Source organism: Penicillium subrubescens, assembly GCF_028828155.1.
Source record: "Penicillium subrubescens strain IBT 31985 chromosome Unknown utg000001l_segment0_segment0, whole genome shotgun sequence".
Classification (NCBI taxonomy): Eukaryota; Fungi; Ascomycota; class Eurotiomycetes; order Eurotiales; family Aspergillaceae; genus Penicillium; species Penicillium subrubescens.
Window position 1 is genome coordinate 1,270,442 of NW_026643151.1, and position 17,515 is coordinate 1,287,956.

The following is a 17,515-nucleotide window of genomic DNA, read 5'->3' on the forward strand; positions in this document are numbered from 1 at the left end:
AGGGATCTATTGTAATATATGAAATGGGTCAGCTATTGGGATCGGTTTTGAGATAAATCCCTCATAATATTTTCATTTGTTAACTGCTTAAGTGCTAAGTGCAATCCCTAGTCAATGTAAAAATAGTACTCCATGAGTTATACTCCGTACGTAAGGATGTCGATCATCCCCCGCTAGCGACTCGGTCCCCCGCTAGCGACTCGGTCCCCCGAAACGCGATCGCGTGGATCCGCAACTTTCCCCCCCAGGCCACCTCTCTCTCTCCACGGTGTCCATGCGTGTGCTTGTGCTTGTCTCTGCGCAGTTCCGGGGAATGCTGCACTTGAGATTGTTCGCTCTTTCATTCCTTCCATCATACTATTGAACCACGATCATTCGCTATGGCCCAGGAACACACCGTGACCAAGGTTCTCTTGGAATGGATCAACAGCTTCTCCTTGGGCAAAACACTCCGAGGCACGGATGAATTGACCGACGGCATTATCCTATGGGAGATTCTCCAGGATATCGACCCGCAATACTTTCTCGATGAGATCCCCGAACGCGATCCAGCCGACCATTGGGTTGCCAAATGGCAGAACTTGAAGCATATCCACAAGCTCCTGCTCAGTTACATTCGACACCAGAACGATGATACCCTCCCCTCCGGTCTCGACCCGTCGCCCGATCTCGAAGCCGTTGCTGAGAAAGCATCGACCAAGGAAACCAACAAGCTGCTGAAATTGCTCCTGATCGCCGCGATCAGCTCGCCTAACGCTGGGACCTACGTGCAGACTCTCCAGTCACTTACGACACCGACTCAGGAGGGACTCAAGGATATTATTGAGGAGGCGCATAACGGTCAACATGAACCCCTGGACGGGGTCGATGATCTCCCCGAGGAGTCTGCGAAGGCGGATCACCCCGTGGATCTGGAGCTGCAGTTTGAGGAACGCGTCGGAAAGGTGATCGCGGAGAACGACCGTCTGACACACGAGAAGAAGGAACTCGAGAAGGCGTTGGAGGATTTGCATAATCGCCTGGCGCGTCTCCAAGAGAACAATGATACCCTCCAGAACCGTTTGGCATCCACCGAGGATCGCCTGGTCACTTTAAAGTCTGGAAAGGGTGACTTGGGCTTCAATGCAAAGGCCCTTGAGAGCAAGACTCGCCAGCAGGACGATCTCATCGCGTCCCAAGAGGCCAAATTGAGTGCTGCCCAGGACGAGATCGACAGTCTCCGCATGACCGTGGAATCCTTAAAGGTCAAGAACCAGCGTTATCAGAAACTACAAGACGACTATGATGAGCTGCGCACCGAGAAAGAGCAATTGGCGCGAAAGGCAAACGCAGCAGAAAAGTATCGCCAGAAACTCCAAGCTAGCCAGGACTTTGAAAAGGAGAACCAGACCCTCAAGAACCAGATTAAAGACATCCAGCAGCAGCTGAAGGAATCAGACTCACAGCAACGATGGTCTTCAGAGCGAGAAGTCGAGCTGGAGGAGTACCGCAAGCTGCTCCCACGCATTGAACAAGAGTGCAATGAGATTCAAAACCTCAAGAAGCAACTTGAGTTCAACAACCACGCGCTGACAGAGCGACTTCAGAGTGCCGATGAGCAGCATGAACGAGACGACGCGTTGATTAGTGAGCTTCGCGAACGTCTGGGAGAGTTGGACGGTCTACCGGGCAGTCAGTCGCCGGGTTCCGAAACTCCAAAAATGCAAGGCACTCTGAATAAGGACTTTGAGGCAATTGGAATGAGAGAGTCACAGCTGTATGTTTTTTTTTCAATGCGGCAGATTGAATTACTTGCTGATTATGATGATAGGAAATCCGAGAATGAGGATTTGAAGCGAGAGATGGAATCGTTGAAAGCGCCGTCGACCGCTGTACGTATCTTGAGTGTAATTCAAAGACTACAATTGCTAATATTGACTAGCCCGAAGCGCAGTCCGAGATGTTCTCCGAGAGCTTCAATACATCCGTGGAACTCGCCCGTGCCAACTCCACGCAAAGGTACTTACGCGACTGTCCGACAAGGACCATAACAATGCTAACTAATAAATAGTGACGAGTACTGGAAGCTATACGAGAACTATACCGGGGCATTGAAGAAGATTGCCGAAATTCAAGATACCCTCGAAACCACCAAGAAGGACCTTGCCGATGCCCAAACTCAGAGTAAGCCGCACTTTCCTAACATCCACGCAGATCAAATCGCTAACAACAATAAAAGTCTCCCTCTTCTCAACTGAAAAGTCCGATCTCCTCCGCGAGCTTGAAGAACACAACTCTGCTGAACTGGCCAAGCTACGCAGCGAATGGGACAATCTCACCCAGAACGTGCACCACTTGGAAGCCGAAGTCGATGCCAGCCAGACTCTCGTGCGTGAAGTGTGCTCCGAGCGTGAAGAGCTGCGCAAGATGCTCGACACCAAGCAGAACGAAATCAGCGCCGAGGATCAGGAGGTGATGAATGAGATGCAGATGCTGCTCGGCGAATTTGAAATTGTGAACAGTGAGGGTGGTGAAATACCCCAGAAGTCCAGCTTTGAGCTGCTGAAGCAGTGTTCTGGTGTCCTGGAGAAGAACATTGAGCGACTGGCTCAGCGTGCAGAGGTAAGACCCAAATCTCTTTGGATCTGTGATTCTATTGTTGCAAAGGGTGACCACTAACATTCTCTACCCACGCAGTATATCCAACAGCAGAATGAGCTTATCAAGTCACTCCGGGAGAGCATGAAGAACTATGAAGAGAATCTGGATGATGGAATATCCCGGGAGCGTGAGGTACGTCCAACCCATATACGATCCTCCTTTCAAGTCAAGTCCATACTGACCTTTGCACAGATGGAACTCCAGAGAACCATCGACGACCAAGCCCGAGAACTCAGCCTCGTGAGCTCAGCCTGGTACCACCTCCAAAGCCGATGGCAAAACAACAACATGACCATCTCACGCTACCGCCACGGCGCAAACATGACCGATCCTCGTGGCTGGCTGGCTAAGCAGCGTAGTGTAGTTGCTGGCCAATGAACGCCTACGACTTGAAGCTGGAAGTCATCCATCCTCCGGACGGGTCTGGTTCACATTCCAACTCCCCATTCCCTTTTGGTACTTGATTGTCTTTTTCTTCTTTCTCTTTCTGTTCATAACCCCTAGATCGCCCTTATTCCTTCGAATTGTATGCTTTCAATTGCATATAGAATGGTTATCGTTTGATTGTTGATATCCCCCGTGGCGGTTTCTTTCTTTGGAAGGCCGTGGTTCCCTGTATAAATTTGTTTTGATATTCTTGTTTGTTACTTGGGGTTATTGTATACATTATGCTTGAAGAATATAAGACAGTGATTGTGATTCGAGATGGAACAGTTGGGATGTCTTTTTTCGAGTCCATAGATCTACGCCTACTTTAATTATCTTTACATAACCATGGGAATCTTGAAAGATGATGTAAACCAACCTGTCTTGTAGTATTTTCGCAGATATTAATTTTGTAATATACATAAAACCCCGAACAAGCCCAACTATGCTGAGCGAATGATACAATGTACAGAGATTTTAGACCAAGCAAGCAATCAGGAAAAACGAAACATGCAAAAACCAACCCTCAACAAATGGCACCCTCAAATCAAGCCCACTGTCTCGGGTGCTTCAGCACATCCATAATCTCCTTCTCACTAGTCTTATCCTCACCAAGATCCTCCTCATCAACGGGCATACTCTCAGTCCTAGTACCCGAGACAGGATCCATATACGCCCAGCTCGCGGTGCGGGGCAAACTCATCAAAATACTCTCAACCCGAGCATTAGGAGTTCGCAGACCGAAGCTAGTACCTCGATCATAGACGAGGTTAAACTCGACGTAACGACCACGGCGCAACTGTTGCCACTGCTTTTGCTCGGGGGTGTAGGACATATCCTTGCGCTTTTCGATGATGGGCACGTAAGAAGGGAGGAAAGAGGCTAGACCGTCCGACACAAAGGAGAACAGTGTTTCCTGCGGGTTGGACGAAGAACCGGCCGATGTTTGGAGGAAGTTTGCATCTAGATCGTCGAAGAAGATTCCGCCGACGCCGCGGCATTCACCGCGATGAGGGAGGTAGAAGTACTTGTCGCACCATGCCTTGAACTTGGGGTAATAAGTCGGATCATGGCGATCACAGGCATCTTTGATAGTCTTGTGGAAATGCTGCGCATCCTCGGGGAAAAGGTACGAAGGTGTCAAATCCGTACCACCACCAAACCACCAATTCTTATCACCATTGATAGGATCCTTTGGATCCGAGGTCTCGAAGTACCGGTAATTCAAATGCACCGTCGGAGCCATGGGGTTATGCGGGTGCAAGACGAGCGACAGACCCGCCGCAAAGAAACTCAAAGAATCAACGTCCGAACCAACGAACGATTTATGATCAGCGCGCATCTTTTCGATCGCCGGTCGTGGTAGTTCACCGTATACGACGGAGACGTTAACGCCGGCCTTTTCGAAGACATTTCCGTCTTGCAGGACACATGAAATGCCGCCGCCGCCATTGGGCCGCGTCCAGGTATCTTGCTTGAATTCCTTGCCGTCTATCCTGGCCAGTTCGGCGATAATCTTTTGCTGTTGGTGTTTGATGAGCTTTTCCATTCGCAGGCGCATGGGGGAGGACTCGGTGATTTCGGAGGATTGTTTCAGGGCTGCGTCTAGCTCGGCGATGGAGGGGGCGTCGAGGTCTGTGACTTCGCCGGTGGCCTGTAGCATATATCAGCATTTATACATACAAAAACCTATTTACAATTGCGTTTTCACAGGTATAATGCTTACCATAGAGTAAATGATCATCCCGATGAACGGCACACCAACTGCAAGACGCAGGTAAGGCCGCCACACGGTGAATTGCTGCTTCGGACGCGACGAGTTCTCAGTAGCATATCCGCGAACCGAGCTGCCCGCATTGCGACCAGCTATGCGACTAGTTCGGGGCGAGAGCTGAGCGAAGGACCTCCGCAGAGGCATGAATGATCGCGAAGCCATATTTCGGGACAGTGATCGGATGCGCGGAGGACCGGATGGAAGGTGAGAGGACAATTGCACCGGCTGGGACAATGCAGCCGTAAATGCAGGTCCTCTGGGTGTAGTATTTGAGAGAAAAGAAATGAACGTCCGATCGTCTCCGAAGAAAGCCGTTCGCGATCATGAAACTTGGTGATGGTACGAGTATCAGGCAATCCGAGGGTCTGTTTGCACTGTTTGCTTATCCGATAAGCCGCGACTTTCGAGGGGTTGTTGATTGGGCTGATCTCATTCTATGGACTAGAAGGAATCTTTGTTTATTTTGAAACCCGAATAAATAGAATATGTTTGTTATAGGAGAGTGAAAAGCATAAATCGTGTATGTATTGGACTATGCCCACTCGAGTAATGGCTAATGCAAATGCGATCGATCCTCATTCGAAGACTATGCTAATGCGCTAAGATGACTTTTTCGAAAACCGCAAGAAAAGCTGGACGCTGATGATATGAGATGTAATCGACTAGCGATTCATGATATATGGTATACCGAAAAAATACAAGAAAAGGACATTCGTTTGCGTTCCTTTCTTCATCTCATCGGCCTTTCATCGCGGTCCTCTATTCTCCTCATCCGAGGAAGGAAAAAAGATCGAATAAACTCCTCACTGAGCGGATCATAGGGGAAATAGGAATCCTCAGTGATTTCCCCAGGGCCTGAAAGCGGCCACGTCAAATCAGGAGTGGGGAGATTGAAGTAATTCGTCCAGACATTTCCATCTGGGACGGGTGCGGGTGGCGGACGATGTAAAAAGGGATTCATGTCTTCTGGGCGGAGCGTAAAGTAATCATTGGAGGAGGAGGAATGTCCTCCTCCATGGCTGTATGGAGCGATATGGGAAGAGATACTATTCTCGGCGAAACGCTCTTGCGGTCGTGGATGGGAAGGGAGATCGTCGGTGTTGTATTTCATGCCGCTGGCCAATTTTCGGAAACTCGAGTCGCAGAGTTGCCAGGCTCGTCGGGAACCGATGCTGCGATCGGACATGGCGTGGAACCAGCGTATTGATTTCTTTGCTAACCTGACGAAGCGGTCTTCGTCTTCGGGTATGTGGACGCTGCCAAAGGATAGTTCGAGGAGGATGACTGTTGTCGCCTGCATGAGATAGCGGAGGACGCACCACCATGGACAGATTCGGAAGAGTTGGAGGACGTCTGGTTCGTCGGGGAGTAAGCCAAGTAACCGTGAGGCTGAGTCTAGGGTGATAAGAGCCATCATATGGCTAAAGGTTGGTTGGGAATTTTGCTGGCGTGCGTCGCGTCGGCAAAGACAGGGGCGTCCGAGAGTGATTCGCGCGCTATAGTAGTGAAATGCCAGGATCAATTTGCAGCGAAGTTGATCGGGAGTGTCTTCGGCCTCGTCGTTTGTAAAGTCAATCACCGTCGGAAGACTTGTCTGCCAGGCATCTATGCGAGCGCGTAATTCATCGAGTCGCGCCTCAATCTCTGACCACGACAACATGACGCAATTGGTCGAGTAAACCTTATTGACAATCTCTTGAGTTATAATTGTCAAGTCGCAATGGTAAAGGTAGCAAAGACCGAAATTGGACGGCAGTTTCTTGAGCCATGTTTGGTCTCGAGGTCTGGACTTTTGAACATCTTCCCGGCTGCCCGATTGTCGGATCACGGCACTGGACATGACGTTGTTGATCAGCTCGTCTCTAAGAGCGGGGCTATTCAGCATTTCGATGGCCGTAGGGTCGTCTTGTAGTTGTTCTTCTTCGAAGGGAAGGGGTAAGGGTGTTGCGTATCCGCCGTCGAGAGTGTAGATTGCCCGGCCAGTCATGATGCCTAGCATGTGTTCGAAGGAGTATAGACACCACCAGACTTTGTACCGAGCTTCTTTGGAGATGTTGGGGGTAATGGAGCTGTTGTTCTTCAGGTTGATTCCGAGGGTAATGGCAGATCGGACGGCCAGGGCAGAGATTCTCCACGCCCTATTGTATGCTATTAGATAATGCTCACGGTATACTCCGTGGACAGGGTTTGTACAAACCTGTTGATTTGATCTGACGCAAGTAGATAGAATGCCATCAAGCTCTCAACCTGAACTTGCTGCAGGTCCGGGTGACTGAAGAGAACCTCAGAGTTGAGGCTAAGCAGTCGAGCCCGGGTCATATACACCAAATGATCATCGCAACCTCCTCGCCACGGAGCATTGATGAGGTGGGCATGCTTGGCCGCAATTGCAAATATAATATTCAGTATGGCAAGCCACTTATCACCCGGTCGAGGAGCGTTTGGCCTGATGAAGCTGTCGAAGAAGGTCTGGTATTGAGCGCGGAAGAGCGGTTTGCTGATGATAGGGAAGAAAGGGTGTACCGTGTCTAGATAATCGTCGAAAAGCCGATCAGCTAGATGTCGAGGGGGCATGTCGTATCGTTCCACTGGTTCGGAGACGGAGATGTCAAGGTCATCCAGATGATAGTTTAGTGCATGAAGCGCAAGTCCATCTCGTCCTTCTTCGTTCTTATCCTGATTAGATTCGGATTCCATGATTCCAGCATACCCGCGAGCCCGTTGCTCGGCTTCTCTTTGGACCCGTTGCATCCACGAGATCTCCGAGCTTTTCCCCATAAAACCCGTAGCTCGAGTATGCTCCGTCCGATTGAGATCTTCCTCTACTCGATCAATGGCCTCTAATGAACCAATCGATGAGTGAGGTGACCGCTCATCAGCGTCCATCTCATTCTGAGGTGTCGACAAACAAGACGGAGTATTGTCGAAGTACTGATCTCCTTTTAACCCATGCTTTCAAGACACAAAAATGACAGGTTAGCAGCCCACAGCCGACATATCAAGAACCATGAGATAGAAGCAGACACACCTTGTCCAGCAAGCTTTTGATCCATTCAGCCGTACGAGGGTCGGCCGTACTGCGCAGTGAATTGACGAAGTTCTCATAATCTTGAATCTCAGCATTGAGCTTGTCCACATCCCTATTTTGATAGGAAATACACCCCCATTAGTTAATCGATTGCAGTTCTTTTTAGTGTTTGTTTTTGCCAGCACGAGGATAGCGGAATTGGTTCGATTCGCCCACTTTTTCATCTTTTCCCTCCAACCCACAGGATAATGACAATTGATCCTCAGCTCACGACATTGTCGACAGACGGGGGTATCGCCGCTGCATTTCGTTTTGCGCTGCCTACACGACTCGCAAGCCCGGGGGACCCGTCGATTGTAGCGGGGTGCATGATTATTTGGTGGCTGGCGTGGAATTGCCACTTTGGCATTAGACGAAGCAGATGCATTTTGCGAACTTTGCGAGGATGTTAGAGCGGGAGTTGAGTTGGTCGTCCTTGTTGTTGTTCTCGTTGCTCCCCAAGTCGAAGTTCTGTCCTGAATGGAGGGCCGCTTCGGTGTTGCAGGGGCACTATGCGGCTCTGGTAGCGCCGTCGATACTTCATTTTGCGTAGACGCACCCTCCCCCGGCGATTTGGATGGTTGTTTTGCTGGTCTTTTGCCGGTCATGGACGCAGTCTGTCACATAGGCTCTAGCAAAAAAATTACTCGACTACGAGGGTGGTTGAACATTATCGCGATTAATTGCCAGTGCGACGCTTTTGCTTCGGTTTGAGATGCCGCCAATGAACGGGCGGGATTTGTAGATGCGCTGACCGGTGGGGATTCGAGCCCTAAATACAAACCACAACCAAGTAACCTCGTGGTAGGGGGCGGGAAGGGGAATGGATGATAGCTCTTATAAGATACAAGATTTTTCTCAATATGAGATCAATATGATTCAAAACAATCATAATTCAGTCGTGTCAACCAGTTCTGAGCACGAATCTTTTGTTGTAGCTCCCCTAAATCGAGGAAAATGACAGGAGCTAACCCGAGCACGCGGCTCAGAGGCATTTACAGGAAGCAAGGGAGGAAGGTTTAACACTAGATTTATGAGGTCCAAATTATAAGGGAAGGACCTTTATTACTCATTTTCAAAACCTTCTCGAAGACTTTCTGCGAATCGGCCACCACCCCAGCAAGCTGGTCCTAGCTTTTGGCCTGGATCCACTTTCGCGCCGTTCAGCATCCCTATGAAGGAAAAGGTAATGACAGGCATGTCAGGGCAATCTAGGATCCTAGCAGCAAAGTATAATCATCGATAGTACGAGAGATGTGCGTAGCAGCTTGGTATCTCGATACTTCTGTATTGAACTGCAGAATAGCTCTAACTATCTCCTAAACGGATGGACACGGAAGATGCAGGATGTCAAAAGTGTGAAGCACAAAATTCGATTGGTACGCGACGGGAGCAGCCGTGACTTGAGCTTTGTGATTGGTGGGTTGCAAGCCCAAGCTGAATCGGGATATCGCCTTTTGATTGGCGAGTTCCAAGGAGTAGATTATGTATCAAGTTCTCGTTGATGAACATTTTTTCCCCTTCTCCTCTTCAGAACCCACGGAGACCACTGATCGGCTGAGAAAATGTTTAGAAATTTACTCGATGCTTCAGCGAAGCGGACAATGAAAACCCACCGAGATTCGACGAAGCTTCTAATGTGTTCCTTGGCGGAAAAGGAATCCGGCAACCCGAGGAGAGCCGCCGAGAGGCAACAGTGAAATGACATATCAACAGCACGATGCTTCAATGTGCTATATCCCCAAAGTCGAGCATAAAAGCCGTAAAGTAATTTCGTCAGTATACAAAATTATTTTCTACATTCTAGTCATTGTTAGAGCATCCGGGGCCCAAAATCGAAAAATTGTGGGGAAGTACTGGATGACCTCACGTCTAGCAGCAGCGAGCTAGTTCAAGAGAGGGGGGCTTGTTGGTGGTCTATCCAATTGGCCCAGTAATCCCAAATGGAGAGAAAGTCTAGTCTCACAATTATACTTCTCTATATATATTTGCCTCAAGGTTTACTTGCACGCGGAGCCATTCGCTAGGCAGTCGGCGAACCTGTGCAGGTCCAAAATTTGCCGGAACGGAATTAGAAAGTGATATATTTGAGCTTTCTAGGTTTAACGGGCACCCTTTTCTTCCTCTCGTGTTTGGGCTGCTTCAAATGCCGTGGGGATCCTATTGCCATTGGATGTCAGTAGCAGGAACAGTGGCCATAGCGCTGGCGAGGTGATAGTTCTGACTTGAGCTTCCACCAGGAGGTTGTTCTCCTATATATTGGTCATGGCTTCAAAATAAAGAACTTTGATTGCCTGCTAAAGATGGGTGAGAGTACTTTCGTTGCTCTGAACGGTTTTATAAAGTCATTTTCAAACCTAGCAGAATCGCTAGTTTTGGATGAGCCGTATCAAGATATGAATCCCGGAATGACTTGGATTGATATCACTGGTAACGCTAGTAGATCTCTGGCCTTGTAGGCTTTCACTCATTGTGATTAATGGGGCAGACAAACAAACAGCCTCTAAACAACCGGTGGCTCTCTCCAAACAGGCGTAACCACATTGAAAAGACCTGTTGGAGACAGCGGGTTCCTGAATCCCCTGCTCATAGAATATTCGAGCAAGAGGCCGGTGGATTTCGATACCAACGGGCGGTAGCCGATTCTTCGCCTGAGGGTAATCTCGGGCTCGAAATGATCGAAACAATGATGGAACACCACGACTTGAGTATGTAGACATACCATAAGTGTGGAGTATACGGGAGGCTCCAGGATAACGCTAGACCAATTTCGGCAGGACAGAAATATAGCCAAGTCCTATTGTCGGGGCCTCGAGTTAATGATCACCAGGTGGCAGGTGTTGGATACATTTGACCAGGGATTTCATATCCGACCGGTATATCCCGCTGAGAGACGTGTTCTCCGAGTCCTATTCGTGTATTCGCAGTGTCCAGTCATGTCGGCAGAGATAGTGGTGGGGTATGTTTCGGCAGGACCCATGGCGATCGAGGATCTCTACTTGGAGAACACTTTCTCACTTTCACGTAGAATAATATCAGTATGACTGTTTTAATGAATCGTGAAATCGGTACCTCCATTTATAAGTAAACTGTATGAATCAAACAAGTATCTCAACCAGGGCGAGTGACCAGATCCACGTGAGGCAGACTCGTGACTCACCGCCTCGTGTGATGGTATCTTTACGGTAACGTCAGCGGGGGTTGCCTTTTGTCATCAGTCTCCCCCCTCTCCTTCTTCACTTCCACTCATCCATCGATCCATCGATCTTTCCTCGCCAGAATTTTGAACCTCCATCTAGCGCCAGCTATTTTTCACACCTTCATCTACTCCTGATCCCTCCTCTTTTTCCAACCACCCTCCTGGTCCTCCCTCTATCTCGCTCCACACCAAGACCCGCTTTACTTATCAGCTTATCGAGCTATCACCATGCGTTCCAAGTTCAAGGACGAGCACCCCTTCGAGAAGCGCAAGGCTGAGGCCGAGCGTATCCGCCAGAAGTATGCCGACAGGATCCCTGTAAGTGTCAACCCTTGTTGTGATGATGATGGGTTTCGCGGTGCTCGTGGACTGGTTGTCGTCGAGCTCCTCAGAGCCTCATCACCGCCTTATCGATCCCCCTCACCGCTCCTTCCGGTAGCTAACGGGTCCGCGTCTATCACAGGTGATCTGCGAAAAGGTCGAGAAGTCGGATATCGCTACCATCGACAAGAAGAAGTACCTCGTCCCAGCCGATCTCACCGTGGGCCAGTTCGTCTACGTGATCCGCAAGCGCATCAAGCTCTCCCCCGAGAAGGCCATCTTCATCTTCGTCGATGAGGTCCTGCCACCCACTGCTGCGCTCATGAGCAGCATCTACGAAGAGCACAAGGACGAGGATGGTTTCTTGTACATCACGTATGTTCCTTCCAGCACCCTTCAAAACTATCATCTTCTCTAGGCTGCAGGGATAAGGACATCAAGCTAACGACTTATCTACTAGATACTCCGGCGAGAACACCTTTGGCGACCTGTAAAGGTCACCCACACTTCTTCTGGTCACCTCGCAACTTGGCTCTGATTTCCTGTCTTGACTTCGTGATGGGTACACTATTTTGAAGGGGTTCAAGTGGTTATTGGTGGACGAGATTTGTTCTCTAAGGAGCCGTCCTTTTGTTGTTTTTCGGTCATGCGGCGTTCGTTCGGTGTTACACACATCTTCTGTTCCATCTTTGCTAGGCTTGGTTTGCCTGCTGGCTTGTTTTCTACATGAAAGTAAATGGAAATTGAGGGCTAGTCTTAAGCTCGCAATTTACGTCTTTTTGAAGTAGATTTTTGTCCTCTTGGCGCTCGCCTTGGCCTGTACAAGTCTCTCTAGTACCCGACTCGTAAGATGTACAGTATAAGCCCAGTCAGCTCTAGACTAAGCACAGCTAAGTCTAGTCTAACTACCATGTTCTGCGCGCCATGTTCTCGGCCCGGATGAACTAAATGGCCCCCACTGTAACCCAGCGTGTTTCACCACAGTCTAGTCCCAAATGCAATCGAGAGATCAACGGAGTATATATACTACAGAAGTATAAGTATGGCCCTCGACCCCTCCGAGACATCCTGATCAATTAATACATCTCCCCTGTGGGCTTTGCATCCTCCTCTTGCATTTGATCAACAAATCAAGCCTAGTCGCTAGCAATCTACAATCATGAGCCTCTCCAAGCTCACGAAGAAGACCCTAACAGTCGCCCGCGGCTTCACGTACACATACTACGTCTCCCCCGCCCGCGACTCCAAACCCTCAATCATCCTCCTCCACGGCTGGCCCGACTCAGCACGTCTCTGGTCCGGCCTCATAAACGACTACCTCCTCCCCCATGGCTACGGCATAATAGCCCCAGACTGCCTCGGCTACGGCGAAACTTCCAAGCCCACCGACCCCAAATTCTACTCGTGGCGTGACATGGCCACAGATGCCATCGAAATCCTCGATGCAGAGCAACTACCCTCCGTGATCGCCATCGGCCATGACTGGGGCAGTACTTTATCCACACGACTCTACAATTTCCACCCCACGCGCATACTAGGCGTGATAACGATCAATGTCGCCTACTTACCACCAATTGGACAATTCAATCTAGACGCTATGAACGACATGACCCGCCAACAATACGGCTACGGACTCCTGGAATACTGGCACCTGTTCACCTCGGACGATGGCATCAAACTTATGAACCAGAATCTCGAATCAGTGTATTGCATGGCGTTCGGCGATCCACGGACCTGGCTCGAAACGATGACCGCGCCGGGCGGTGCTGCCAAGTTCGTTGGTGAGGGGCGAATCCAGCCTACGCTGCCTTTTGCGACATCCGAGCATAAGAAGAATTTTATGGATCAGCTTCGTAAGGAGGGCGGCTTTGCGGCTCCGAGTTGTTGGTATAAGGCTTTTGCGTTTGGGGTGCAGGATGATGCGGATCGGCTGGTGCCGGAAGAGAATAAGCTTATTAGGGTACCTGTTTTGTATTGGGGTGGGGAGGGGGATGTTGTGGGCAGACCTGATCGATTGCAGTTACCTCTTGATATGGGGTTGTTGCCGGACGTTAAGAGTATTACGAGGGATGGGGGGCATTGGGCGTTGCTTGAACAGCCGGGTGTGTTTGGGGAGGATCTTTTGGGTTGGTTACAAGAGAGGTTTGCTTAGGATAGGCAAGGAGTTGTTAGATATTAGCTAGGTAGCTATGCTTGGGTGATTGATCGAGTTTGAGTAAATTACAATTTCCTTCAAAGTTGTATGAGATACCTGCGAAGCAAACCAGACAGTGCTCAAGACACTTATTTAGTTAGACTGGAGCCGATAAAACCTCGAAGACTGCGCTTCCGGCATCGTCTCCTGCAGTCCAGGCGAGGACGTCTCCCCAGATTCACCCGCAGTCTCACGTTTCGGAAGATCATAGCTCGAATCAGCCATTCGCTTCTTTCGACCAACAAATAACCACCGAAGTCCGCGCGCATTAGCCTTGACAAGATCCCATGGATTCATTGCATCAACCAGAGCTTTGAATCCCACTTTCCCACCATAATAACACTGGACACTATCCCCGGCTGTAGGATCCCGCGAAACAATGTATGGACGCCAGGGGAAACCCCAGAAATGCAGGAGTGCAAAGAGGCACATTTCGATGGAAATGAGGACATAGGGTAAAGCGTTGTTCCAGTCTTGAAGGACAACTTTGGCGGATGATTTGATTAAACCGGATGATGTTAGGAAGTCAATGATGGTCTGTAGATTGAATCTGTTGGTGATGTCCCTGGGCTTATTTGGAAATGGTACTTACCGATTGCCAGAAGGAAAGGAAAATGACTAGCTTGATGCAAAGGATCTTGATAAATGGTCGATGTTGTGCAATGTCGGTCTTTGTCTGAATATAGAATTGGATCAAGCAGTACATGGCAATAGTGACCGCTATAGACTCAATGATAAGGACCTATGTTACTGTGATTAGGGTTTCGAGACTTTGCCAAGAAGCTTGGAAGTAAGGCTTACCCAAACGTGTGCAAATGCTATATTATCAGAATCTTCGCAGTAGAGATTCTTAGACTCAGCAGCAACAGCAAGGATAGTCAGGAGTAGTCGTAGAAAGCAGTATTGGAAAACACCGATCCAAATCACCTTGCAAAGAGTTAGTTCTCACACTTGATACCCGCTCTTCGAGCATGCAAAGGGGTCTTGGACATACATTAAACCAAGTCAACCCACTTCGAGGCTTTCTCCAAGCCCGATTTTGACTACCAGTACATTTCTGCAACCAGGGAATAGGCCATACCCAATTGATAGGCTCAATATGACGGAAAAACTCCTTTTGATCATGCAGGTCAGGTGCAATATAAGAGCAGAGCAACGTGAAGAAAGAAGCGATAGCGAATGGCTCGTAACAGTAGCCGATAAGCTCAAAGTATACAGACCACTTGTAGAAATAAATGCACAAGAATGATGTAAGTGTGTAGATGGGTATCATAAACAGGATACGAATGATGCTGTGCGCTCGTTAGCTCAACTGCGATTAATAGACGAATTTCGAACCCGTAACTCACTATCTCTGCTCAGATGGCCTGCTATAATGCCTAGCATGGCCGAGGATAATAATTCCTGCTAGGAAGGCTGATATAACAAGACAAACAGCCGAAATAATCACACAAAGCGTGTGGAAGGTAATTCCACCATCCCAGAGGTCAACCTCCTGGACTAAAATGAGTTAGTTGGATCAAACAACCTCCGCGGAAAAAGTTTACTTTGCCTCACTTACTCGTTTCATGTTCCAACGTGGAATTGCATGATGGCCAGGTCATGTTGAAGTTCTCGTCAAAAAGCCACCGTACAGTAGCACCGAGGCAGCTAGACAGCAGTTTCCTGATCGACGAAAACCGCTCGGCCCCCTGAATCTCAGATTTAAGAATGAACCCTGGAGCCTGTTACGTATGGATAGGATAGACCGGATGCTTAGCAAAAAATTGTTCTCCCTTTTCGCATTTAGGGGCCACATGGTGATCCCAATCACGGTGATAGAAAGGCTTGTTTAGTGCGTGGGTGTGGGTCGCCGCGTAAGCCGCTTGGTGGGCCAGAAATTGGACTTTTTTATTTCTGAGCCTCTAGCAGTACATTTTTATGTATTGTGTATTGTGTTCCGGTGTGTAGCTTGATTGACATTTGATTTAGCTTTTTGATCAGATTAGGTCAATTAGATAGATTGTGTTGTGTAGATTTACTGAAAATGTGAGTGTTGATATGGCAACCCATGGTCGATGGTCCAAGCATGGTTGAAATGATATATTGATGTGTTCCTTCTAGATTTTGTGCTTCGTAAGAATATGCAATGGAATTTCTGAAATAATGATACCACTTGCGTCATCCTAAGAATCCTTGCAGTAAAATCCCCGCATGTTCGATTACGACGATTGATATCCAACCCCGCGGTGGCTACGGCAGGTTCTACCCAGGGAAATTTTGAAATCTTGACAAACCTCCAAAATCATTTACTTACCACTAATCACTAATCGAACAATAGATTGAGATGGTAGAAGTTGAGGAAGGCGAACCAGATTACCCTTGAATTAACCTGTCAAAAGAGTGGGGGTTCAAGCATTATTTCTGGTCGGGCTGTTTCCTAGGCCTCAGGATTCAGCCTTGTGAAATGCCAGACACATGCAGTAGTTGATTGTTGCTCCACTATATGAGCGAGCCTCGATTTTCATTCAGTGGAATCAGCGATGGGAAATACTTATAAGTTCATTATTGAGATTTGTCATTCTTATATAGATCGAAGGAACTAGATGAAGGGCAGTAGCGCTGGCGCTTTGTCGTGTTTAAAAAAAATTTGAGCCCCGTTATGTGATAAATGCCAATAAACAACATAGTGCCAAGGGGAAGAAAGACAGAAAAAGAAGAAAAAAACAGAGAGAAATAGAACGTAAGTATCTTCAGAAGACCGGTCGTTGGCACGTAACCTGCCAGCAGACATCAAGTCAGATCGACTATTTGCTGCTTCCTGAGAGAACACCCCTAGCACCAGGGATATTCCCTATTGTCATGTTTTGAACAGACTCAGCACCCTGAGCCAGCCCAGACCCTGCACTACTGGCACCCTCCTTCCCCTTCTCGAACAGACCGGTAGCAGGTCCCATATACGAACCTGAATCATCCTTGCCATTTCTCTCAGCTCTGTTGGCACCCTCCCTCGATGCGAACTGTCCAACTGGTGCCAAAAGTCCCTTGTCACCAATTTGATTTCCAACAAGGTTGGATGTGTCGTCTTGGATCTTGTCCACTTGGTCTATGCCCGTGACCTTTGTTTTGGAGAGAGTATCTACGTAAAAAGTCTTAGCTTCCGGGAAAGAACCTTCAGGACTGCAAGATATAACTTACCTTTTGTTGCATAGGACGCTTTGTTATCACCTTTTCCAAACCACTTCAGGTATTGATCTTCGATCCAGGGCACCCATTTCTCGTATTGGTCGTTGTAGATGTCCTTGGCCCACTCGGAATAAGTTTGTTTCTGGTCGGTTTGGGGTCTTCCATTGCCCAGAAAGGGTTTCGGGGTATTAGAAGGACTCATGTTGAGTGCTTTGATAACTGATAATGTATGATAGTAAAGATTTCTTGTGAGTTTACCGACTTATGACTTAAATGATTGCGTTGACATTTAATATACTCTAGAGACCTGCTGCGGCTTATGACGTCAGTGGCTCGGTGACGAGATATCAACCAAGTTGAATCAAATAGAAAGCTACAATGACATGGTATCACTCGCTCGTCTGGGCACAGATGATAATATGGAATATTCAAACGGGGTAGATAATTGGTAGGTGCTTTGCTGGCAGCGTTGCGCTGGTCAGGCGAAGAAGTATGCATAGTTGCACGTCGTGTTTCTGCCTCAGGCGCAAAGCTGTTATAGATAAGCATGTGTTGGGAGTAGGACGTGTTCTATGTGTATTGTTTTACTTGGTAAATGAAATCAGGCAAAAATTATGATACTTACTACTTGCACCAGAGTAGAGGCAATAGATCATTAACACAGTCTCATGGGTAGTAAATGGTTCTGCGCTTCAAGGAATAATTTTCTGATTTCTTTCCCTCAAGAAT

The 17,515-nt window shown here is 48.4% G+C and overlaps 7 protein-coding genes across 7 annotated transcripts; 3 read left to right on the forward strand and 4 right to left on the reverse strand.

Moving 5' to 3' along the window:
- Window positions 1-380: 380 nt before the first annotated feature.
- Window positions 381-3,018, forward strand: N7473_000375 (putative microtubule binding protein HOOK3; the record flags this gene model as incomplete). Its single annotated transcript, XM_057146315.1, has 7 exons — window positions 381-1,756; window positions 1,811-1,871; window positions 1,922-1,998; window positions 2,051-2,163; window positions 2,219-2,601; window positions 2,677-2,772; window positions 2,833-3,018. 7 exons carry the CDS (start codon window positions 381-383, stop codon window positions 3,016-3,018), a joined length of 2,292 nt encoding a protein of 763 aa, XP_057014201.1.
- Window positions 3,019-3,613: 595 nt separating this feature from the next.
- Window positions 3,614-5,002, reverse strand: hem13 (coproporphyrinogen oxidase; the record flags this gene model as incomplete). The annotated part of the gene is made up of 2 exons (XM_057146316.1): window positions 3,614-4,720; window positions 4,793-5,002. The coding sequence occupies 2 exons, from the start codon at window positions 5,000-5,002 to the stop codon at window positions 3,614-3,616; spliced, it is 1,317 nt and encodes a 438-aa protein (XP_057014202.1).
- A 568-nt stretch (window positions 5,003-5,570) lies between these two features.
- N7473_000377 (fungal specific transcription factor domain-containing protein) lies at window positions 5,571-8,144 on the reverse strand (the record flags this gene model as incomplete). Its single annotated transcript, XM_057146317.1, has 4 exons — window positions 5,571-6,978; window positions 7,038-7,792; window positions 7,869-7,980; window positions 8,140-8,144. 4 exons carry the CDS (start codon window positions 8,142-8,144, stop codon window positions 5,571-5,573), a joined length of 2,280 nt encoding a protein of 759 aa, XP_057014203.1.
- Window positions 8,145-11,334: 3,190 nt separating this feature from the next.
- On the forward strand, window positions 11,335-11,921 carry N7473_000378 (autophagy-related protein 8; the record flags this gene model as incomplete). Its single annotated transcript, XM_057146318.1, has 3 exons — window positions 11,335-11,424; window positions 11,570-11,802; window positions 11,888-11,921. 3 exons carry the CDS (start codon window positions 11,335-11,337, stop codon window positions 11,919-11,921), a joined length of 357 nt encoding a protein of 118 aa, XP_057014204.1.
- A 665-nt stretch (window positions 11,922-12,586) lies between these two features.
- N7473_000379 (alpha/beta fold hydrolase) lies at window positions 12,587-13,579 on the forward strand (the record flags this gene model as incomplete). Its single annotated transcript, XM_057146319.1, has 1 exon — window positions 12,587-13,579. One exon carries the CDS (start codon window positions 12,587-12,589, stop codon window positions 13,577-13,579), a length of 993 nt encoding a protein of 330 aa, XP_057014205.1.
- Window positions 13,580-13,714: 135 nt separating this feature from the next.
- On the reverse strand, window positions 13,715-15,225 carry N7473_000380 (OSTA/TMEM184 family protein; the record flags this gene model as incomplete). Its single annotated transcript, XM_057146320.1, has 6 exons — window positions 13,715-14,158; window positions 14,214-14,363; window positions 14,423-14,548; window positions 14,616-14,913; window positions 14,971-15,121; window positions 15,183-15,225. The coding sequence occupies 6 exons, from the start codon at window positions 15,223-15,225 to the stop codon at window positions 13,715-13,717; spliced, it is 1,212 nt and encodes a 403-aa protein (XP_057014206.1).
- Window positions 15,226-16,192: 967 nt separating this feature from the next.
- Window positions 16,193-17,033, reverse strand: N7473_000381 (uncharacterized protein; the record flags this gene model as incomplete). The annotated part of the gene is made up of 2 exons (XM_057146321.1): window positions 16,193-16,739; window positions 16,799-17,033. Coding segments are annotated over 2 exons (567 nt in total), but the record flags the coding sequence as incomplete, so codon positions are not given.
- Between the last annotated feature and the right edge of the window lie 482 nt (window positions 17,034-17,515).